Source organism: Moschus berezovskii, chromosome 22, assembly GCF_049115385.1.
Source record: "Moschus berezovskii isolate FMDL1 chromosome 22, NW_MosBer_1.0, whole genome shotgun sequence".
NCBI lineage: Eukaryota > Metazoa > Chordata > Mammalia > Artiodactyla > Moschidae > Moschus > Moschus berezovskii.
In genome coordinates this window covers 37,401,457-37,425,951 of record NC_142481.1, presented here as the reverse complement: position 1 = coordinate 37,425,951, position 24,495 = coordinate 37,401,457, and the positions used below count along the sequence as shown (strand labels likewise).

The following is a 24,495-nucleotide window of genomic DNA, read 5'->3' as shown; positions in this document are numbered from 1 at the left end:
ACTGCAACCACCCACCCACACATCTTCTCAATTCCAGGTTTATTCCTCCTCTCCCCCAAGAGACAGGAAATACAAGCTTAAGGTCCTCGTATGTCAGTGGCTTGTGTCCCACTTGGCAAGGCTGGTGATTGTCAACATTTTTATTTATGAAAACAGGATTTCACAGGACGTTTTTCTTTCCTCTAAAGGGCAGCAGCATAGAAATTATACATCAGTCATCTAGTGATACAAAGTGGTGGTCAACTGTGTACTAAAGTATTCTTTAGTAAAGGATCACAACCCAGGCAGTGTTGCTTTTCTGCAAACAGAAGGAGACAGTCGGCTCCGTGGTTCTGGAAGGTTTATTCAAGCTTTCCACTGGGTGTCAAGATTTCTGTCCCAACCTCTTAGTCACCATTTACAGCAAGAAAAGCCAGCAAGTGAAAAACTGTTAATTTATTGATTCAGTGAACTTAAAAAAAAAAAACCAATCCCCAATACATGCAGTTCAGGATTAAGTATCACATTTGCAGCACATTGTTGAGTTTCTACATAAAAGTATGCATCACCTGTATAATCCCATTCCATCACTTCCCCCAGCCTCTATAATACCTGGTTGGGGTTATTTCCATTGACACATCCATATAGCTCCAAAGCATTTATTACTGGTTTTGAGCCAGATGTTTCCTCGCCACCTACCCTCCCCTCATCCCCACCCTGGGGTTACTTTTTAATGGCAAGATGTCACTCAGTCATAGATTTATTAAGCTCACTGACAAACTTTGGCTTCTTGTCTGCTCATATGGACCCTGCTTTTGTTTTTGGGTTTACATCTCAATGGCCTTGACTCTGATCAGTTACTATCCACTCCTATTCATGTGGAGGAGGGCAGGTTGCTTTCTCCTGTGTATGCTTGTACAGTAACACAGGTTTCTAGACGAATCATTAATCTGAACTGGCATTAAAGGAGACTGTCGACGGGGCTCTCTCAGATCCATTTCAATGCATATATAAAATTCTTCCAATTGTTTATGTCCCAAAATGATTTTGCTTCCATCCTCATCACAGCAGCACCTGGGAGAAGCTAAGTCATTTCCCTGAGTAGGCGCAGGCGGAGGCCCACGGCCGCGGGCTCTCTGGGACTCAGCACCTGCCTCAAGAGCACCACCGTGTGGTCCCGCTGGAAGCAACCCTTGGGGGAGTGCCCATCTCAGGGCGTGTTCCATAACTTGAACTCTGTGCCCTGCCTTGCTTTCACCCCTCAAAAGTCATGTTCCTTCCTCTCAAGATCTACCTTTGCATTGTTTTGTTTTTAAACTGATTCCCTGTCTTCTTTAAACAACCCCCTCTCTCGTCCTCTCTCCCTGCTCCAAGGATTACAAACTCTTCTGTCTCCTCTAATCAATCAGATGGAGAGTACCTTCCTTCTCTGCAAGGGAATACACATGCTTTGAGCCTCACGAGTACTGGTGTGCTGGAGAATGCCTGTGAGGGGACCCAGCAGAGGGACCAATGTTCACACGCCTCATGGAACTGGCACTGACACCCCTCTGAGTGCTAAGAAAAACTGGGAATGCTTGGTCTGCATTATACACTCCACGAATACTTCTCCTGCCCAGTCACCCACCACTGGCTAGAACAGGATAGGGATAGGCCAGCTGATAGGATCCTGGGGAAAGTGAGCTGCAAGCAAACCTGACAAAACTCTTAGCACTTCATCAGCTCTGCTCTCACCATGGGATTTCTCAGCTGAAGCAAAACCTTGCAGTTAGACCACTTGTGGCCAACAACCTCTGATACACCCATCTGTATTTGGCACAGGAACCTTCTGTACTTGCCACGCCAGGTCTATGTTCTTGAACATAGGCAGTACCTGAGATGACAGTGTAACACTACCCTGTTCCCCACATTATTTTTGCTTTTCTTTAGGAAACAGTAAATCCTTATCTTAGGCACTTTTAACCTGTTATAAAGTAATGAAGCAAACAAAATGTCTAATGAAAATTACTGAGATGAATTAAAGAAATAATATTCTAACCAGAAAGGATACTGGGTGGGTGAATCTACCATAGCTTTGTCTAGATATAAGACTAAATTCTCTTTCTCTCTCTCTCTCTCACACACACACACACACACACACACACTCTCTCTCTCTCTCTCTCATCCGTCTTTTGAATTTTCCAAGACTGCTTCCTAATCCAGGAAAAGACTCTAAAATCTCAGGGGAGCTAGGTCCATCTGCACACAAAATGGTTTTGGAGCTAGGAAAAGAGGAAAGGTCTGGACTAGACTCAGTTCAGTTTGGGAAAGAACCAGTCAGTCAGCCAGCCACAAGTTGGGTGTCAAGACCAGCCTTGGAAAGGAGTGAGCACTTTAAACTCAGTTATGCTTTATATCTAAGGCATGAACAGAGGTAAAAAGCAGTGGTGGCAAAAAAAGTAAACTGTATGCATAAAATGGAAACATTACTCCTTTGTCAAGCTGCAGCCACAGAACCCAAGGACAAGCAGGTGAGCTGCGTTTGCACATACTACGCCATGACCAGAGGAGAGAGAGGCAGAAGGCAGTCACCTGACCCTTCTCCAGAGGCTTTTATTGCCTCTGGTGGACTCAAGCAAAAGTAGGGTTCCTACTTCATCAAGGCTCTCCAGCAGGCTCTCCCTGCCTGGTGCAGACAGGGGACTTGAAAAAAAGGCAGGGTGGGGGAAAGGAATGGGTGACAAAGAAACGGGCGGGGCAGGAAAGACACAGTGGCACATCTCCCTAATAAATAACCAACAGTTCGGCGCTGCCTAGAAGGGCATGTCAGAAGGTGTCTGACAATCTGAAACACTTGAGTTTTGCTGCCTGCCATATCAATATAGGTTCAGCCAAGAAGTGCTGTCTTGTTTCTCATTTTCAGGTAGACAAATGTGTACATTAATATACAGGACATGCAATGAAGGCAGGAAGCACTGGTTTGAGAACCTTAACTGAATGCATTTCCTGGCTTTGGGATCTTGTTTTATTTGTATTTTAAGTTCCCACTGACCAAATGATAAAAATAGAATCTACATTTAGAGATAGGACCTGCTACCAATACAATTTTATTGGAATATGGAATGTAAACAGATGCTTTCAAACAATCAATCTAACCTTATAAAAATGTATGGCATTATTAAATAGTTAATAAAGCAATCCTAAAGTGTGATGTGGTGGTAGACACCTTGAGCTCTAGCCGTGTGAGAGGTCCCCACAGTTGTGGCATGGCTCTGCAGCTGGGGTCAGGGGACTGCGTGCAAACCATGTTGATAACAGGTCCCCAGAGTGACATCAGCCCCCATTTTTAAAATCTTCTTAAACAAAATACAGCTTCCTTTGCTTAACATGAAGGCTAGCACAATGGATCCCAATTTTTTGACACTTGTCCTAGGAGCTCCACTACCTTCCCCAAGTCCCTTGAATGTTATTCTCTCTGGTCGCTTGGGTTATGGGTGGCCCTGCCCACGTAACGCCAGTCTCTGCACGTGAGAAAGACTTTTCTTTGCCAACACATTCATGTATACTTATCAGAGCCCCAAAATACAGATTACCCTGATTACAGAGGGAAATTCTCACAGGGATAAAAAGGGGCAAAGGGTAGGAAAGGAGGACTTTCCATCCCCTGCCACCCAATATGTCTTTCCTGAATAAATTATAACAGGATACTTTTATCCTCCCTCCATGAAGACTGACTTTCCAGCTTTAGTCATGGTTGTGAACAAAAAAATCTTTGTTTCAGAGATGTGCATTAAAATAGGTGCACGGAGGGATGGGCTGGGAAATGAAGTTTTCCTTAGAAGATTGGAAAAAGAAAAAAAGCTACATGAAAAAAATAGCAACAAGATTTTAAGGTTAGGCAAATCAACAAAGGTTACAGTAAGCTCCAAGTTATGCAACTTAGCATTCAACTTTTGATGGAACAGATGGACCTGTCTGAGGCATCACAAGGTTTAAAGTGATGCCTCCTGACATCAAATGGGACTCTGGTGAGAGTGACTGCAGTTTACTCCCAAATGAATACTTAGAAGAAAACAGCAGGGATGAGGTACATTTCCCAGAGAGCTCATGTCATTAAAAAAAAGAAAAAATACATAAAACATGAATCTGTAAAAGAGTTTAGAAAAAAAAAATACTGTCACTGTTTTAATATCTCCTTTTCATAAATGAGGCTGGTGTGTCAGTTCAGACTGCTGACATTTTGCTAAAACTTGAGCCTGAATCTCACCAAAGGAAACCCAGACCGCAGTGGAATAGATAGGAAGTCAGATATTCAGAGCTTGTTGACTTCAACAGGTTAATTCAACAGTGGTCTCCTGTTAAATAAAGGAAATGTACAACAACTCCGAGTCTCTCATCTCCCATGCATTCCAAAGGGAGAGTCCCCCTCAGATTCTCAACTATGTGCATCGTTAGGCTACCCAATGGCAGCTCCCTGTAGACTAGTGCTGGGGAGTTTCTTTTTGACAGACTTTTAGGTCTTTACTCTTCTTTGCATTTAGAAGGAATGGCTAGAATTTCTTTTTATCACACTGTAGTTTTCCTTCAAGGTTTGTGTTTGGTTGGTTGGTTTTATTGGCAAGCATCAATGCCGCATTACCCGTCGCTTTCCAGTCTTCATCGGGCCGCCGTGAGACCACTGGAAAGTACAGCATTATCTGCACAAGGCTGGGACTGCTCCTTCACCACAGGGTCTGCAAGAAAACAGGAGACTCAGCAGAGGTAGGACCAGCCCAGGTTAGGGGTTGGGGGCAGACACCATGACCGACCCAACCTTCCTCAGTGACAGAGAAACACAGGAAACCAGGGTTGAGAGGGCAACAAAAATTACAGACGCTGAGAAATAATTGGGAAACGCTCTCACAGTCAACTCATACCTCTTCAGAGTACAAGTGTGACTGCTGAGATTCAGGGAAAAGAGAGGCACAGAAACACCCACTGTCTACTGTTCAAAATTTCTAATTTTCTTATGTGTTATTTTCCTTGAATACTAATGACATATCCAACTCCTAATTTCTTCAAAGTATGTGTGATAATAAATACTTCAGAGAATGGAAAGGGTGAATAAAAGGAACCATTAGAAGATTTAAGGATTTTAAGCAACAGCATAAAAAATGTTTTTGGAAGTATACCATGTATTTGGAAAAGCAGACAGATCATGATTTGTATAATATAAACTTCAGTGTTCTTAATCCATTCAAACTCAGAGGGTAAAAATAGCTTTCTGTGATGGAACCTGGAGAGACGACATCCAGTTGCACTTGAAGAATGAAGGGTAAGATTGTTTTAAATCTGCTTTCGACTACAGTTCATGGGCAAGCAGGCTCACAACCAGAGACCATGAATTCTTTGGGCAAGATTTACTTAATCTCCAGAAGGGGAAAAAGGAGGAACGATACCGAGGAAAGATAGTGTACTGGTTAAGCAAGAGACAGGTTGAAAGGTCTCATCTCACTTCAGAGAGAAAACTAAGACAGGTCACTTAACCTCCCTTATGCTCAAGCCTCCTCTGTGACTGGACTAAATGACCTCACATTGTCTCTATTGAAAGTCTGGGACATACTTTAGCAGAGGGGGAACAACATGCATGCAGATAAATAAGCAGTCACATAAACTGCATATACACACATACTTCAAAGTGAGACCTAAGAAGTCAGTAATACAGACTGGATCTTAGTGAGGTCTTTTCATACTTGCTGTCCTCTCCTCAAATTCCTTGAATTTATTTAACTAACTTCCTTCTTTAAAAATATGCTACGATCACATTATTTTAATCAGATCACTTGTTTTTTTTGGAGGGGAAAAAATCTTTGATTAGGTTTTCACACAAATGTATGTATTTGCAAACTAAATTTTAGATACTTCTGATCTGTCAACTTGGGGGTCACAGGCCATGGTCAAACAGACCTGACTCAAGGGAACTACAGCAATGAACAAGCAAACACCTGTGAGCATCAAGAAACAGATCTGCAGAGTTATTTCAAGAGTCTAGAACTAATGGGGTCAAATCCCAAGGACAATTCATCTAAATTTCCACAATTCTCTTGCCTGGCCTCAAAGATAGCAGGTGGAAGAGCTTCCCTTCGACAAACCAGGCCCCCAGAGACTCACAGAAGTATGGGTGCTCCATGGCCTCTTTGGCAGTCAGTCTCTGTTGATGGTCGTATCGCAGAAGTTTGTCCAGAAGATCTAGGGCCTCAGGGCTGACGAGGTGTCTGTTCTCACTATGGATAAAATTTTCCCAGCGTTTCCGTGAATGTCTGAGAAGAAAAGTAAAGCATTAGTATTCTGAGATTAAATTCCACAAAAATTCTTTTTAGGGCTAAAGCCAGCAAAGTCTTAGAGCACTGCACTGATTACAAGCTGGTTAAACCTCACTGTTATTGGTGCCACCTGTCACGCCCCTACCCACCAGCACCCTCAAACAAAACAGTACTCTGAGATGGATACATAATTAATTAAATGTCTACATTTGGTGCAAAATTTGTGGAACCTTTCTAGATAATGTTTTATGCCTCAGGCTTTGAGTCAATTCTGGGTGAGGCATGGAGGTAGGTGAGTAATCTTTATTGTTTAGCAGATATATTTAGAGAGCTGGCCGCAGAAACATGGAGGTTCCATAAAGTTACTCTCTGAAAATTGTCAACACATTTACTTCTCAACACCACTGTACTGTATCTGAAAATATGCTTTAAAATTTGCTCTTACAGAAAATCCATTATACAGAATAAGAAGAAACTATAACTCTCTTATTCAAAGAAGAATCACAGCATTCTAAGATTCTGCATTAAAATAAGCATATGCTGTTCCAGAAAGTTCTTTCCTGTGGCATGATTTTTGTCTTCCACTTTCTATTAACAGGTTATCTCTTAGAGAAGTAAAATGATTAGAAGATAGATGTAAACAATGCTAAAATAGCTCACTTCTGACATAATTAGAAAGGGGAAAGAGCTTCAGAAAGTGACTTCGGCTAAGCTCGTCATTTCTGAAACGGGATAAACTCAGAGCCTCTCTCTCTCTTACTTACTGTCCCAGAATATCGTTGAAGTGCGGGTCTAGGTCTATGTGGTACTTCTTCAGATACCCATACAGCTCATCTGTACCCAGAACCTTGGCAATGCGAACAAGCTGAAACACAAAACAAACTGACCAAATCACTGAGCACAGAACTCACTGCAAGCCCGCAGGGATGCTGGACCAAGGAATTAGAAGGCTTCCACATCACTACATTTCCGGGGAACAGATACAGATCTGAGCCCAGGGCAGACAGGCAGCAGGCTCACGGATATGAAGTTCACATGAACGCACATTTTCAAAATGCCTTTAAAAGGATAACACAACTTATGACAATAATCTTTTAGAAGCTGATGATTATGGGGACATAAAACCTAATACCTATGGGCTTTCCTGGTGGTCCAGTGGTTGAGAATCCGCCTGCCAGTGCAAGGAACATGGGTTCAATCCCTGGTCCCCGAATATCCCACATGCCATGCAGCAACTAAGCCCATGAGCCACAACTACTGAGCCTGTGCTCTAGAGCCCGGGAACTGCAACTACGGAAGCCCACATGCCCTAGAGCTGTGCTCTGCAACAGAGAAGCCACAATGAAAAGCCCGCGCACCAAAGTGACAGAGTAGCCTCCACTCTCTGCAACCAGAGAAAGGCCATGTGCAGCAATGATGACCCAGCACAGCCTAAAAACAAAAAACAAAACCGAACAACTAGAATCTTGTACAAGGAGGTACTTAGCTTTTTCACAGACTCAACTTGGAAGTTGGGCATAATACAGCACTGTCTCTATCTTTGGGACCATAGATAAGATTCTGTAAAATTCTTTACCCTGGAGAAAGGCTTACACTGAGTGGTATTTAGGGGCTCAATGACAGCATTCCTATCAAGATGCTATTTTCTTGGCATCTGCCCCCAAATGGATGGGAGTCAGATGGTGGTTGCTTACCTGGTCATAGTTATCCTGTCCATGAAAGAAGGGCTCCTTTCGAAAGATCATGCTCGCTAACATACAGCCCAAACTCCACATATCCAAGCTATAATCATACATCTATGGAAATAAAGACAATCTGTCAGTGAAGGGGGTTACAAATGTCATTTTTCTGACCTGAGTTTCTAATCTTCAGTTGACCTCTGTAGATATTTTAAAATTCAAAGCCAAAAAAAAAGTAGCTGAGACAAATCCATCATTATCATTTTATTATTCTGGGGTAGAATATAGACTGGATTTTGAGTGTAACCAAACTGACTATAAATAAAAACCAGGAAAAATAAAAAGCCAGGAAAAGCCTAAGCAAATGTAAAAAGAACCCAGCGGTGCCTCATTAACAACTTTACCTGATAATCCACAAGGAGCTCTGGTCCCTTGAAGTACCTGGAGGCCACTCGGACATTGTACTCCTGGGCAGGATGATAGAATTCTGCCAGACCCCAGTCTATCAGTCGCAGCTATAAATATGGCAGAAACAAAATATGTGAAAGGAGTGTCTCCAGATGCCTCTGTCTTACAATAAGGCCACATCCCATTTGCTAATCTCTGGCCACATAAAAAATGTTATCAAGTGCACTGGCTAAAAAGGCACATGTACGTTCTGGGAACTGCTAAGAAGTCATTTCTAGAGCAGAGCACTTGGTTGGAATCTTAGTTGTTTTTCCTTAACATTTAAATTATCCTGGCTTATCATCTCTCTAGACGAATAAAGCTTAAGCTTGTCTTCTGCCCCATAACCAGCTGCATGTGTTAACACATCCCTCATTACTCAGTTTCCATTACAAGTTCCATTGGAGAAGGAAATGGCAACCCACTCCAGTGTTCTTGTCTGGAGAATCCCAGGGACGGTGGAGCCTGGTGGGCTGCCATCTGTGGGGTCGCACAGAGTCGGACACAACTGAAGCGACTTAGCAGCAGCAGCAGCATTACAAGCTCCAGTCATAACAGAAAGGGTTGGGGACATGTGCCCCACTCCAGGATTGGAGCACTGCTCTAGCTCTTCACTAATCTAACACTAGTTGATTCATTCACTCACCAGTCAGGGACAATCAGAACTGAGTTTCAAAAACAGGAGGGCCCCATGTGTACCTTTAAGGCCAGGCAGATTGGTCTGAGGGTCATTAAGAAAGGAAGTAAAAATCACCAAATCACCAGCTGTAGTTTCTTTCTGAGGCCCTCTAGGAAAACCATGACCACAGTAAACAAGCGATTACAGTCAGGGTCAGCTGTCTACTTTCCTTGTGTGCTACGCTTATGTGAAGTAGAAACCAACACTGGAGACTGGAGAAATAACAGTATCATAAGTCTGCCAAAGGAAACAGCATGGGTCTTTAGAAACCACCTAGGCACTGGCCAGAGTGTGGGTCGGCCCTGAGTCTTCCAATGAAAGGCCTGTTGCTGCCTGGCTGTAATGGTACCTTTTTCTGCTGGTGATCTATCATGACATTGTGAGGTTTCACATCCCTGTGCATGATTCCCTTGCTGTGGCAGTAATCCAGAGCCTATTAGATAAGAAAGCACAGAGAAAAGTAAGCAAACCCTCAATCACTCATGCCCCCCAATGCAAGTATATTCTCACTGTGACAGCTTGATTTGAACACAATCTCCCAATCTCCCAAAGGCTAGTCTTACTGTCTGTAGTAAAAGAGAAAAAACATGCTTCAGAAGGCACCCCTTGCTCTCTGGGCACACTATGCTGGCAGCTGATAGAAAGGGGGCTGTGGAGAGGACACCAAGGGCTATTATAAAAGTTTCTTTAAAAGGGGGATGATATATTAATACTTATTCAGGCACTCCTCTCCTACTTGGCACTGGTAGCAACCTGGATTTAGAAATCATATGCTGGCTTAATGTGTTTAAAACAAGATTGAGGAATCACACTGGAGTTACTTCTCATAATAGTTCAAACAACACATGAAGGATCCACATGGACATGAAGAATGACATCCCAATCTTATCTGCAACATGGCTAGTCTTTCAGGTAAGTGTCCCATATGAGTTTTCTAGATTAACATGTCTTCTAATATTAGTATTGTCCTTAGAAACAATCCCTGAGCCAGTTGGTCTTTACAAATTATGACTCTAAGGGAGAAAAATTGCTTCCTATAAGATCACTGACATGTAGCTAAGATTTTTAAATGTACAAGTCAACGGTTTTTTAGTAAATTCCTCAAGTCGTGCCACCATGACCACAATCCAGTTTTAGAACTTTTTCATCATCCCAAGAACTCCCTTAAGCCTCCAATCCTGTCTACCTCCTCCTTTCCTCCCCTCTCCTCCCAACCACTGCTCTACCAACTGTGGCTACAGGTTTGCATTTTCTGGATCTTCATAAAATGAAGTAATACAACATAAGTACTTTATCTTCTCTCAAGCAGCACAATGTTTCTAAGATTTATCCATGTTGCTTTGCTGAATCCCTGGCTTCTCCCCACAAGATGCCAGCAGCATCCCTCCAATTGTGAGAACCAAAAATGGCTCCAGACATTGCCAAACATCCTGAGGGACAAAGTGAACCTGACTGAGGACTGGTGGGATTAGAGCAGCACTGTACTAGGAATATACAAGCCAGAATATGATCCATACAACCAGCATTCCAGGAAGATGCAAATTTTGCTTTTTCCAGACACAAAAGAGTATACAGTATATGATGCTTTTTCACATGAAGGTCAAGAACAGGTGAAACCAAACTATGGTGGAAAAGGTGAGAATATAATCTATGCAAGGAGAGAAAACATCTGTAACTGCACTGTTCTATATGGTACTTCAATTTAATTTTTCTCTTTGTCTTGTTTTATATCAACAGTGGCAGCAAGACTCCACATTGGTACTGGGGCAATGTGTAGGAAACCAGGGCTCCTAAGGACACATCTCCCTAAACCTGAACCAGGAGCTCGGACAGGAAACCTAAATGAGTCACCGAGCAATCACTCTGCAGCCCTGAACCTCAGTTCCTTCAACATTTTCTACACTTCTTCTTCCCTATCCCTATTTTTCCCCGTCTTTGAGAAAACTTAGCAAGTGTTGATTCTGTCATTTTGCCCAGTCTTTGCCCAAAGGAATAAACTAATTAGGACCACAATACCTAAGGTGTGAAAAATACCTGAAGAAAGCAACAGCTGAACAAATACAGTAAGGGGATGAATTCTTTCACCAAGTTCACTATTTGGCTTCCCTGTGGAGTGACTGACTGCTCTTAAATTCCTTGGGGGAATTATTTAAATTTAAAAACCTAATAGTTTCTGACCATTTGGCATGAAAGATGTTTTTCAAGTTTCACCTGGGATTCTCTGCCTCATTAGCAGAAAGTATGACCCCCACCATGTAGCTGCTGCCTCCAGAAGACAGAGAGGACATCAGGCACTGGGGGCCACTAAAATGACCAGCCTGCAAAGACGTGTATTATTACTATTATTGGGAGGCTGTGACCTAATCTAAGGACACCTTTACATTCTTCCAGAGGTTCTTAAATTGAGATCCATGCATTCCATCCTAAAACTTTATGTAATGTTATATGTATATTTTTACATATATGGGGGTGGCTCATAGTTTTTGTTAGATTCTTAGTGACCCCTGACCCTAAAAAAAATTAGTCTACTCCATTTTACAAACCTTTTTACAATTCTTTACTTAAGTTTTTACCTAGACAAACTAAAAAAGATCATTACTTTGTCAATCAGTAACACCTGAAAATTTCAGTCCTGGGATTAGTAAGTCTCCTAGAAAATCCACTCATCACCTCCTTGCATGTCCAGGTTAATTAGCCAGGGCTAAACACGTAGGTTACAGGGTAGGTTGTCTCATATAAGAAAGGGACGATGAGAAATGGCAATAACAGGACGGCTGGAAAATGCCCACCATCCTTATATGCATGTCATTCCAGGATGTAACTTAACGCTCTGCCCGTGAAAAAGTGGCACCTACTACTTTACCCTTTGAATCCAGGTCTGGCCACGTGCCTTACTTTGGCCAGTAGGGCATTAGCAAACGTAACAAAAGCTGAGGCTTGAAAAGGGCTTACATATAGGTCTGCCCGGTCTTGCTGTTGGGACTTGATGAGACCACCACAGGAAGTAGCCCAGAGCAACTTTCTGGAGGATGAGACCTCAAGCTATGCCGGCTGCCATTCCAGCCTGGACCTTCTTGCCTCAGTCAAGTTGACCCAGAACAAAAGACCTGCCCATCCAATCCAGTGAATTATAGCAAATAATAAACTGTTTCCTAAAAGTCACTAAGTTTGGGGTGATTTGATAAGTAATGAAAACTAATAAGCATTAATTAAACAGCAAAACACAAAACAATTAAAAACCAAGAACCAACAAGAGTTATGAAGACGGAGATTCTAACCTCTGGTATAATGTCCCCAGTACCCCTAACATGGTCATTTTTCTCAGGTCCGCTGGAAAGTTTCTATGTAAAGATCCCACAATGAGAGCCTCAATAAGTTATCCACCCACCCTCACCTCAAACCCATTATTCTCTGGGTGTCAGATATATTCTTCCTGAGTTCTATTATGTCCTCTCAAAAAACTCCTTTAATGAATAATCCTGAAAAGAATTCACTGTTTATGACTGTTACTTACTTTAAGTAGTTCATACATATAAAACCGGATATCAAAGTCTGTCAGGATCTGGTACAGTTGCTGGAATGGATTTCAGAAAACAGAAAGTTAATTTAGTCTTACTGCCTGTTGCTATCCTGAAGTTCGTCATTATTCTCTGTAAACTTGGTGCTTACGTCACTCAAGAACCCCAGAACCTCTTGCTATCTGATTTGGAACAAATGAGGGCAAAGACTAAAGACAAAAGTCTAACGTTTCAGTCTTCAGAAGAAAAAAATTAGAAATTCCAAAGGCATTAAAAAAAAAAAAATCCATTTACACCAACTTGGATCTTTTAAAAACTTCTGTAAGTGCTCCATGATTTCAACAGTCATAATTACATTATAGAGGTGAAGTCCAAGTTGTCCAACTGTCCTCATATTCTTAATGAACTTCAAACAAATGAGCCCCACTGCAGCAGCACAGTTTACTTTAGAGAAACGAGTTCCCAGTGGACAGTAGAACCTGAAAATCTTCATCAGCCCACATGGTAAAATGGTGGCAAGACAGACAGTCTGCTCATGAAACACGAGGAAAATGAACTGCTATAGCATTTGGACACGGTAAGAGACTTAACGGAAAAAAAAAAAACCCTCCAATCCTCCAAAAATCAATTTCAAGCTGGAAAAAAGAACACTTTATAGGCAAAAACTGATGACAACTAAAGATGCAAGATGTTTGGGGTGTGGGAGAGGAGTGGTAGGGTGAGATGTTTAAAAAAAATAAGAAGGAAAGGAGGGAAGCATGGATGGATATGGGTTCTGAAAATGATTCCAGGCCTAACTGACACAAATGACAGTTTTCATAACTGGTAATCCAAAATTGGTTTTGGATTGAGAATTTTGTTTGTTTTTTTTTAAATGTCAATTTCTAAGAGAGAATAGAATCTAGCATATCCAGGTTCATTTCAATCATCACAAACCCCTGTCTGAAACTGTATTATTATTTAGACAATAAATTCCAAGTAAATCTTTTTTCCCATCAGTTCAAGCCACACCTTCTATAAAATGAATCAGTACACCTTTATCGAACCTATTTTGTTTCTTTATTGGAAGACTCAAGCCATGTAGGGACTCTCTTCAAGGGGAACATAACAGTGTATATACAGTGTGTCAGTATAAAAGCAGGGGGTAGAAACTACAACTACATATGAGTATTTGTATCTGCAAGAATGTCTATTCACTGTGTACCACTTTATATTAATATTTTGCTAAGTTGCTTCAGTTGTGTCCGACTCTTTGTGACCCCACAGACTGTAGCCCACCAGGCTCCTCTGTCCATGGAATTCTCCAGGCAAGAATACTGGAGTGAGTTGCCATTTTCTCCTCTAGGGGATCTTAGCAACTCAGGGATCAAACCCACATCTCATGTCTCTTGCACTGGCAGGTGGGTTCTTTACCACTAGCACCAACTGGGAAGCCCATATATTAATATCTTAGATCTATGTAAACATACTACCCTCTTGAAAACACTTTTAGGAGAAACAACAAATTTTCCAAGAATCAAACCGAACATTTTCTAACACCAGGACTTAGTTTCTTTCTCAAATTTCCCCTTATAAGTAACTCTCCCTCTAGTTTAGTAAGAACACCTGATTCACTCAGAGCACTACAGAGAATGAAAACATCCTTTCCAGTATACTGGTGGGGCCTTGGAGCTGCTCCACTACTGGAGGTTGACCCTGCCTGGACTGTACCGTTTTCAGGCCCAATGGCATGAACATGCCACTACTTCTGCTCAGGAGAGACTCACTCGTAACAAAACACCCAGGCATTTTGTTCTCCCTCAGGTCTGCATAGCAAGAAAGGCTTCTCAGTAGCACACCGACCGACAGCCTCTGTGCACAGACACAGGCCAGGGACACCACCTCTTGAGTGCCAAATCAGCTCTGCCTCTGAGAGTTGAGGAGATAACACCCAGAGATGGCGCCAAGGTGAACCTCAAGTCAATAAACAGACCATGAAAGTGGAAAGACCATTTTCTAATAATCCGCAGAGGGCTAGAATATTCTATTTCCAGAAAACAAATGTGGGCTATTATTTGGATCTTTCTCATGCATGGAAGGCTCTCCTTTTGTACCATGTGGTATCCATACCAAGCAATGGCGTAAGGCATAAAACAGGTGTCCTTGGACTGCCAACGCAGTATTTCCAGCTACTCCAACCAGTATCGCTTTTAATGCAATAATAATACAAAAAACACCTGTTGACTATAGTGTTTAGGTCTAATGCATCACGAAGTCCTGAGTGACAGACTGCCATTCCCTCTCATTTTCCAGCTCTGGGAAGGAGGAGACCAAACTACACCTGTAACAGGACTAATGAGTCTAGAGTCGGGCTTTTGTAGCTCTCCTCATTGAAGCCCTGAGGAGTTCCCCACTATCATCAAACAAACCTGTGTTTTTCACCTCTGTTCTTCCCTCTGGCAAATCCAAAATGCCTGCCCTGCTACCTGAGCCGGTAAAGTCATAACCATTCCACCAGGGCTCCTCAGAGCCCACAGTGGTCTCCTCTTTCTCTGAATCCCCAGGCAGGTCACTGTTCTCTGGGGTGCTCCCAGGACACTGACAGCAGCAGTGTCCCCAGAGTTAACATTCCGCACTTGGGTACTGGCACTGACCTGGAATTCTCAAGATGCTTTCTCTCTCTGCTGTGAACAATGAGAGGCTTCTTCACTTTGCCCACATGCCGAGTCCTATGCTGCCACCCCTGCATATCACACAGCATATGCGTGACGGGGTCAAATCGGTGCCGTGGCTGCTGGCAGTCACTGATCTGGTGACTCAAGACCTCTGAACTTCCCCTCCCCCAACCAAGCATGTCAAGGTACAAGCTTGATAACCAGGTACAACTCTGCCTATATTCTAAGTCCCTGCATGGCAGCATGACATGTTTTATATACCTCACACCATGTGTGGCATTTCTGAGCTTGCACATAGAAGGTAGTCAATAAATGTCTTTGATGATGCTCACTAGTCAACGGAACAGAATTAAAACCATCTTCAAGAAACACAAGTACTAAGGCTTCATGACAAATTAGGAAGGGAAATTTCACAAGAACCACACTTCTCCTCCATTCTTCTTAGCTAACGTGGAGAAAATTAACTAACCAACTGCCAAATACTGACAGGAAGTTAGTTTTACTTACATTTTCATAAAGTAAGTGACCTTGAAAAACCCTACACTTCCCGGAAGTCTACGAAGGTGCTGAGGAAGAAACTATTCACCAATCCTAGTTTGGTTCCAAAGCCTCAAACACACTGGCATTGACCTACAAGTCAGCTACATACCAGGACTATTCAAAGGGCCCAAGGTAGAAATTTCCTGGAACTTTTAATTAACCTCAGAAAGTCCGAGAAGAATGGGAAAAATGAAATCTGCTCAAGAGAATCACAGTGCCCTCTTGATGTAAAACCAACACCCAGGAAGGAATGGCCACAGGGGGCCTCACTCATGTTGTCCACACACAAACAGTTCTTGAGGTCCGGTCACAGTGCAGCTTCAGATTCCAAGCCTCCATTCCTGACAACCGTCATTCAAGAGGAATTCTCACTTCAAGAAGGTTTGCAACCAGAAAGGGAAATCACCAACACAGCAAACTCTCACCTTACACACACATTCCCTGCCATACACAGCATGGTCTACGTCCAGAAACCAGTGTTCCCCATGAAGGGAGAAGAAAAAGTGAGGGGAGTGTGAAAGTGAAAGGTGTCGAATGCAGCAGGCACTGTTTACACACAATCCCAAAATCCAGAGGGAAACCAAGGGTAACATTTTTAGAAATTTAAGGAAGCAGAACAAATCATCAATCAAGCACATCAAAGTTACCACAAATTACTTGAAAATGCCTTACAGAGAAATAACAAAATGTCAGTCATCTATAATAAAAGTAAATTTTGTTCCCCCAAGTAAGGAAACTTTTTGTCTGTGAATGCACCATCTCCACATCAAACCTCAACAGCATTAACAAGGCCTCAAGATAATCAGGTTCAGTTCAGTTCAGTCGCTCAGTCATGTCTGACTCTTTGCGACCCCATGAATCACAGCATGCCAGGCCTCCCTGTCCATCACCAACTCCCGGTAATCAGGTAGTCAAGGTCTAATTTTATGTGAGTGATATGACATTTTCCATGGATTAATATGGGTCTACCATCTTCTCAAGATGGAATCCATTTGGGATGTCGTATAAATTTTTTAAATGCCCAGATGATATATATTTTACTTAAAATGCATGTTCACTTTTATTTACATTTTTCCAAAGGAATGGAAAACTGAGACCCATGTCTCAACAAAAACTCTACCTTAAAACAGTACCTTAGCTTCCTTGAGACAATTTTGAGTTTGGGAGTTTTCTATAACTACTCATTCCAACTTCAAGAAACTGGCTTTTCCTATTCACTTGTTTTCAAGTTTTGTCTTTTATTCAAAATATCACCATGTATCTTTTATCATCATTTTTACATATATGAATCAAAACTGATGATTTTTAAGGAGAAACTGACCAAACCAGTACCACTACCACAAAATAGAATATCAAGGGAAAAAAATCAGCAAGGCCATAGAAAATCTGAATAAGATCTAAATTAACAAGTTTGATATAAAAAACGACCATGTACCAAAGCCACAAAGTAACCATAAACAAATCCCAAACATCAAAATTATAGAGATCATGTTTTCTGGACACAATGCAATCAATAAGGAAACAATTAAAAGAATCTTTTGGTGGGGGGTTGGGGGAAGGAGGTCATGTCATGCGGGCATGTGGGATCTTAGTTCCCCAACCAGGGATCCAACCTGTACCCCGCTGCAGTAGAAGCTCAAAGTCTTAACCACTGAACCACCAGGGAGGTCCCAAGAATCATTTAAAAAACAAAACAAAAAAGCCAAGTGGATCCTGAATGGACGTATCCAGGACAATTACTGGAAACTTTTGAATATAAACTCTATACTGTATATTAGATGGGATTATTATATAAAATTCTTAAGAGTATTAACAGTATTGTGGTTATGTAGGAAAATGGCCTACCTAGTTCCAGGGCTGGCATATCTGAGAGTGAAGTATCCTGATGTCCACAACTGTACTCTAAGATAATTTCAACAAAAAGATAAAGAGGGTAGGGTGGAGGAGGGGAAGAAATAACTACAAATGTGGCAAAATAGTAACAACCGGTAATCTAGGTAATGTAAGGGTATTAACTGTGCTACTGTTCTCAATTTTCAGTAGATGTTTAAAATTTCAAAGGGAAGAAGGTTTGAGGGAAAAATTCCAAACCCACAAGTTTGGAATTTGTACTTGTAGTCTGAAAACTATATAGGCATGAGTTACATAACCATTGAATGTGGCTAAAATGGTGCTTGGGGTTGTATAGACTTAAAAGCACACTTACTACCAATCAAGACAGACAGAAACAAATCAAATGAGCTGACGTCAACTCAAGAAGTTAACAGGAAAAACAGTGAAAACCCAAAAAAGAAAACATGAAAGAAAGAAGGAAGAAAATAATTAATACAGGAGTAGAAACAGAATGAAATAAAAACTTAACAAAAACTATCTGAACAAACCAAAAGCTGATTTTTTGAAAGCATTAAGAGATCTCTAGCAATCTGAAGTTTTTTAAAAAAGAGAAAAAAGAAAGTAAAGGTACAAATAATATTACAAATGTAAAGGAAGGCATAATTACAGGCACATTGAAATTTTAAGTTCTAAGAGAATGCTGTCAATAACGTTATGTGAATATAATTTAGACAGCTTTAAAAATAATTATCTAAATAGACCTAGGAAGATATATAAAATTGGAATAAAACTTTAACCAAGAATATATTTTAAAAAGGAACGTGTAGTCCAAAGTCTCTTCTCCCCACTTCAGAAGACACCTACCACCTAGATCATTCCCATTTTATATAAATTTTCAGAGAACAAAAAGAAAAAGTTATCTAATTTATGAAGTTGGTATAACCTTCATACCAAAATCAGAAGGACTCTAAAATAAATAAAAACTACCTTTCCTAATAAGATGGACACAGGACAAAACAAAAAGCCTGAAGAACACAGACATTAAATCAACCAATTTCCCCACTTATGGCCAGTTATACTATCCAGAAAAGAAAGTGATTTTCTCCTGTTAGTCTGCTCTTCCAAATCACACATACGCTGCTACCTGATATTTAAGATCTTTTAAGTTGATTACAATGGCATGGCTTGAACATTTAAAAAGGACCTCCAGTTTAATAAAATGGCAGAACCAACCCATCCCTACCTTTGCTTCTTCCCAAAGTTCCTCAAAAATATCTGTAAAAGAAGCAGGGGGTGGATTCACCCACAATACTAACAGAATGGAAGAGACAACCAATTTTGAAGCTGTAAAACAGATGTCCAGTTGACTGAGCAGACCAAAAAAGCTGAGAATTCTGCCAACATTCTGCCAGCAGACGGGGCCCAGTAAGTAGCAAACACTTCACGCTAAAAAACTACAGAAAGGCTCAGAAATTGGTGACTCCAGGTATCACTGAAAAAGGGCAAAGAGACTGAACTGCAAGTAGGAAATTGTTTTCAACACCACACTGGAAAGGGGAAATTAAATCTTAAGTCCACAAGGCACTTCCTATAGCTTTCCTCAACTAAGATGCTGGCAGCCAGGCTTGTATCCTCGAGACAAGAGCTGACAATCAGTAGTTCATTAACACTACAGTAGGCACAGGCGTTCAAAACCTGTGACGTTTCAGACAACTGTAACAGAGACAAAAACCAAAAACACCCCCAAAAAGGGAATTTGGAAGAAAAACAGAAAAAGACACAAAGAAGAAAACATAATCGGGGAGGGGGAAACATATACTCAGTGAGAAAATAGAAGATATGACATAAAACATAAAAAGAACAGAATACTATTTTTAAAAATTCAGAGAAGAAAATAGAGTTCCAAGATAAGAAGTCTAACATTTGAATGAGTTCTAGAAAGTGAGAACAAAGAAGAAAGGGAAGAAAAGAACATTAAAAATATTTTCCCAAAACGGACAGACATGAGTTTCTAGACTAAAAAGCCCAGTAAGTCCCCAGAACAAAGGATGAAAGCAACTCATATGAAAGCACATCACTGTGAAATTTCAGAGACTGAGAAAAAAGAGAAAATACTAAAAGCTTTCATAAGAAAAAAAAAAAAAAGGCAGATCACACATAAGATGAAACCAGTGGCTTCAGTGGTTAATAGTGGAACAATCCCTTCAAAATTCTGAGGCAATTCTTAACTACAGCCTAGAATTCTCTATCATGGCAAATATGTTAATTGGGAGGATAAAATAAAGATGTTTTCAGGTATTGCAAGCCTCAAAAAAACATCAATTTCCCATGATCCTTTTAAAGGAAGCTCCTAGAGGATCTATGCCATCAAAACATCTCCTTCATACAAAGTCAGATTTCTCTAGGAATTCAAAACTGATCTTCTGTATGTCATGAAATCAACAGAGCAGCTGTCAACCTGAGAAACACAAACATGGTGAAGTAAACGTTTTACATGTGTGGCTATATAACTGGTACAAATTCACTAAGGAAGCAGAAGCACTGAAACCTAAGGGATTTCACCATGAAGTTCCATTAAGACAAGCTTTTAAACTTCCATTACAAAAATGTTTGGTTTCATTAAAGCCTGCTTCTTAAGAAACACACACACATTACCAATCACAGACATTCTTAATAAACCTCAGCTGTTCATAGCAAAAGTATGATCAGTTACATATAACAGCACAGTACTCTACCAGCTAAGCACCACTCTGCTAGTTAATGAAGAAATATATATCCCACTGTTCAGAGTTCACCTTTAAGGAGTTACATCACAAGGAAACTTGTTCATATGGGAAAAGCTATACAACTGTCCCTCTGTATTCGAGGATTCAATCAACCATAGGTTGAAAAAACAAAAATTCCACAAAGTTGAATTTGCTGTGCTCCACCAACTACCTACACAGCATTTACTCTGTATTAGGTATAAAGAGTAATAGAGATGATTTAAAGTATCATCTTTTATGATGTGTGTATGTTACATGCAAATACTGTGCCATTTTAAATAAACGCCATTTTTATATAAGCCTTGGGTTTTGGTATTCTGGGGAGGAGGGCTAGAACCAATCATCAATCTCCCATTCACACCAAGGGATGATTGCACTGAATATAAAACCTGCTTATGTTTTATAAGGCATAATACCCATTTGTGCATATTTTTACTGACTTTATTTTAGAGTGATTACTTAAGAAAAAGTAAATGTGAGGATAAAATTCTTTTATTTTCACCCAAAAGGATCACTCCCCATTAGCACAGCATCTTTCAATTGCTGACTGGGGTTTTTCCTAACTTCCACCACAACAAAATCACAAGCCTTTTCTACACTGATGAAGAATTATAATCACCTAAAAGCCCCTAAAAATCAACACTACTATTTGTTTTTATATTGGTTTTCATATTATGCTCTACCATGCTCTGTATGTCTGATCTCTCATCAGAAGGTTCCAGTGTTTGAACAACAATAAACACAAATTCATGAAAAATCAGCTTAAACCCATGCTTTTAGAACACTTTAAAGTCTAAACTAACATGCACTGTAAATAGAAGAAAGCCCCCAAAATAGGGCTTTTCTAAAAGCACAGTGATTCTGTCATTTGCTTTGGATACAGTGTGCATAAACACACACACCATTTGATACCTTGAATCCAAGGTACAATACTGACTCTTTTCACACAAGTTCTGTATCCATTTATCACTTCCTATCAGGAATGTAAGATTCCTATGAAAATTAAAATTAACATCCACCCATGATGTCTACTACATGAGCATTATACATAAGGCATTAACTTAGACCCAGCCTAGTAGTTATTCTCAGAGTAAGCAGGGCAAAGAGTAATATTCAATTTCACCAACCCCAAGAATCTAACCACTTTCTGTCCTGTACTAATGCTGTAAGAAATCCATCTGATGTTATCTCCTGCTCTCAGCAATGACCTTTCCTGGTCCCCTTGTGCTCCAGAGTATTGACAGTAATTACCACCACCTCCCCACTCCCCATTAACCCCATGCCAGAAAGAAACAGCATATACGCACCTTAAAATCTGTATTATTGATATATTCAAATACCAAAGCTGGTGTCTTTGACTGCAAGAGAGAATATTAATGCTCCGTAAGTATTCAAACAATAAATTTAATTTGCTTCTGTCATACTGGCCCATCCCCAAATCCCACTTAGATGAAAGAGAGATTCACTCATTAGGGAGAGCTTATTAAGAAAGAATCCCCTTGAAATGTTATGACTGAAATTTGCTTCAAAACAACTGGGCATGGTGGGTGGTGGGGAAGTGGGTAGGGTCCAGATGAAACAAAGTGCCTCAAGCTGATTAACTTGAGCTAAAGTTGGGTGACATGTGCAAAGAGGTTCATTATACTATTCATTTTACTTTTGTAAATGGTTGCAGTTTTCATTATAAAGGTTTTGTTTTTGTTTTTTAGGAGTCTACTCTCTGACCAACCTGTCAGTGGGCCTGGCACATTGTATGAAGATGTATATACTCTGCACTGTTCTAGCCTGCCAACTACAAAGAGTAAGTTTTCACCTTGGTTTAATGAACCAGACACATTTTACAAAACTATCATAGGTCTTGGGAATTTACCATTGGTCTTTCCACAATCAAAAAAAAACTCCCAAGTCTATGATTGTTACTAAGGTATAATGGGAAATTATGCCGTGGCTAGGGATAATTAGAGAATGTCTCTTTTCAAAGATGTGCTCCCCTCCAAAACCATATAAAATCAAGTATTTTCAAAGCACTATAAATTTTAATGTAATGAGTACAAAATGGTCAACATTTGACGTTCAAAAGTCAGGTTTTAAGGTAAAATAATGCTAATTGGCAGTAATAAGCTGTCAAAATTGAGAGAAAAGCAGGGGCTTAAAGGTTATAGAAAGAAATAAAATAATGAAAATCTTTCTGGCTGTGCTGTTCCGCTCAAGGAAGCAGGTAAAAGTTACCTAGCAAACAGGCCACAGTGCACACATGCATGTCTTTACCAGAACCAGGAGCAGTCCAAGGATTCCTCGCTAGCCCAGTGGTGAAAGGTTGCAAGAAGACCACCAGATCTCTCTAGAGCCTAGGAGCAAGCCTGTCCCCCTACAAGTTAGGGGACGAGGGTTCCCTGTTGGTTTTCATTCACTTTGATTTACTTTGATTACGTATCATGTAAAACACGCACGCTGTAAGTAACATTACAAAAATAATGACAGGAACTGCAAAGTTTTGTTAACACACACACACACAGATATATATATATAAAGCAAAACAGAGATGCACTAGGTGTAAAACTACATACTGGCTCACAAAGCAGGCCATTTCCAAGGATCATGCAGTCCAGAGTTACTCACTGTAAAATCAATCTGAACTGATAAGGCTGGGATACCTTTTTTTTTTTTAAACATAGTAAACCTTTAACGTTCATTCACTTAACAGTCATTATTCCTACTTTTGGAACTTGTGTGTTAGTGTGTATGCGTGTACTCAGCAGCGTCTGACTCTTTTGCGACCCCATGGACTGTAGCCCATGGAATTTTTCAGGCAAGAATACAATACTGGAGCAGGCTGCCATTTCCTTCTACAGGGCATCTTTCCGGCCCAGGGATTGAACCCACATCTCTTGGGTCTCCTGCATTGGCAGGAGGATTCTTTACCACTGCGCCACCTGAGAAGCCCAGGCTGGGATATATTTTTAATGCCAGTTAGATATAATCTATCATGTAACCATCCTTCTCAATCTTTTTAGGATCCAAAGGAAGAACTGTAATCTTGGGAAACTTACTTAACCTCTGTAGGCTTGTTTTCTTATCTGTACACTGTGACAACGTGGACAATAATGGTACCCACCCAACTGGACTGTTGTTAGAGATTAAATGATATAATTCTGTTAAACACTTAGAATAATGCCTGGCACATAGTAAGTGTTCAATGCATGCTGGCTACATATGAGAATGTCTTTAGCAGACAGAAGCAAAGATGTTCTTAAAAAGCTATCATGGGAGAAGAGAGAAATATTTGAGGTAGAAGAGGTAAAAGAACAGAAATTGGATGGGAAGCTTGCCTAATCATAAACACTTAAGGTTAGGTTATTTCCGAGAAAACAAAATTAAACAGCATATTTTAAATGGCTAAAAATTAAGCATTTTAACAAAAATAAACGCATCTGCATATACCATGTGAGCCCTAATGGTGAATGCTGAATTAAAGACCAGCATGAGAAACAGCAAGACAGTGACCTCAAGGGGTCTGTGATCTGTTCAGTTCTCCACGGGAAGTGTCCACATGGACATACTTCCTATCTCCTTCTGTAAACCCAGATTTTCAAATGTCAGGCTTACTTAAGTGAGGTAAAATAATGTTAACTGGCAGTAATAAACTTTCAAAGTTGGGAGAAAAGCAGGAGCATAAGGGAGCTTTGAAGCAAACATTCGTGGACTGAATCAAAATAATGAGGCTATTAAACTGCGAAAGGGATTTTTTTTCTACAAATGCTTTAAGGTTCCATAAAAGTGGTAGTGGCTAGTTTATCACTGGGCCACCGTGATTTTTTCTGGTTTTCAAAATCCTTTAGTAGTAAAGACAAACACAATCATTCCCAGCATATTATGACAATGTTTGCCATTATTTTCAGGTTCTCTCTCTTCTCTCTCATACACACACACACACACACACACACACACACTCCCTCTCTCTCTCCCCTTCAACAACTAGGCACCTACCACAGGGTCCTTCACAGTGTCAATCAGCTTAATGATATTTGTTCCACCACGAAGGTTCTCCAGAATCTTAACCTCTCGTTTTATCTTCTTTTTCTTCACTGGCTTAAATACACAAGAGTAATCAGAAGTAAGA

The 24,495-nt window shown here is 40.6% G+C and overlaps 1 protein-coding gene across 4 annotated transcripts in view; it reads right to left on the bottom strand.

Moving 5' to 3' along the window:
* Positions 1-24,495, bottom strand: part of CSNK2A2 (casein kinase 2 alpha 2) — a 35,340-nt gene that overhangs the window by 1,490 nt on the left and 9,355 nt on the right. The window contains exons 3-11 of one of the 4 annotated variants that reach the window (XM_055412646.2): positions 24,363-24,464; positions 21,683-21,733; positions 12,580-12,639; positions 9,415-9,498; positions 8,344-8,454; positions 7,955-8,056; positions 7,025-7,125; positions 6,109-6,257; positions 4,598-4,691 (exon numbers count right to left, since the gene is read on the bottom strand). In XM_055412646.2, the coding sequence (XP_055268621.1) occupies positions 4,615-4,691; positions 6,109-6,257; positions 7,025-7,125; positions 7,955-8,056; positions 8,344-8,454; positions 9,415-9,498; positions 12,580-12,639; positions 21,683-21,733; positions 24,363-24,464 (837 nt within the window). In that variant the 3' untranslated portion in view covers positions 4,598-4,614. Of the gene's footprint in view, positions 1-420; positions 4,692-6,108; positions 6,258-7,024; positions 7,126-7,954; positions 8,057-8,343; positions 8,455-9,414; positions 9,499-12,579; positions 12,640-21,682; positions 21,734-24,362; positions 24,465-24,495 lie in introns of those variants that run through there. The other 3 variants (XM_088829986.1, XM_088829987.1, XM_088829988.1) reach the window with 3 other exon arrangements.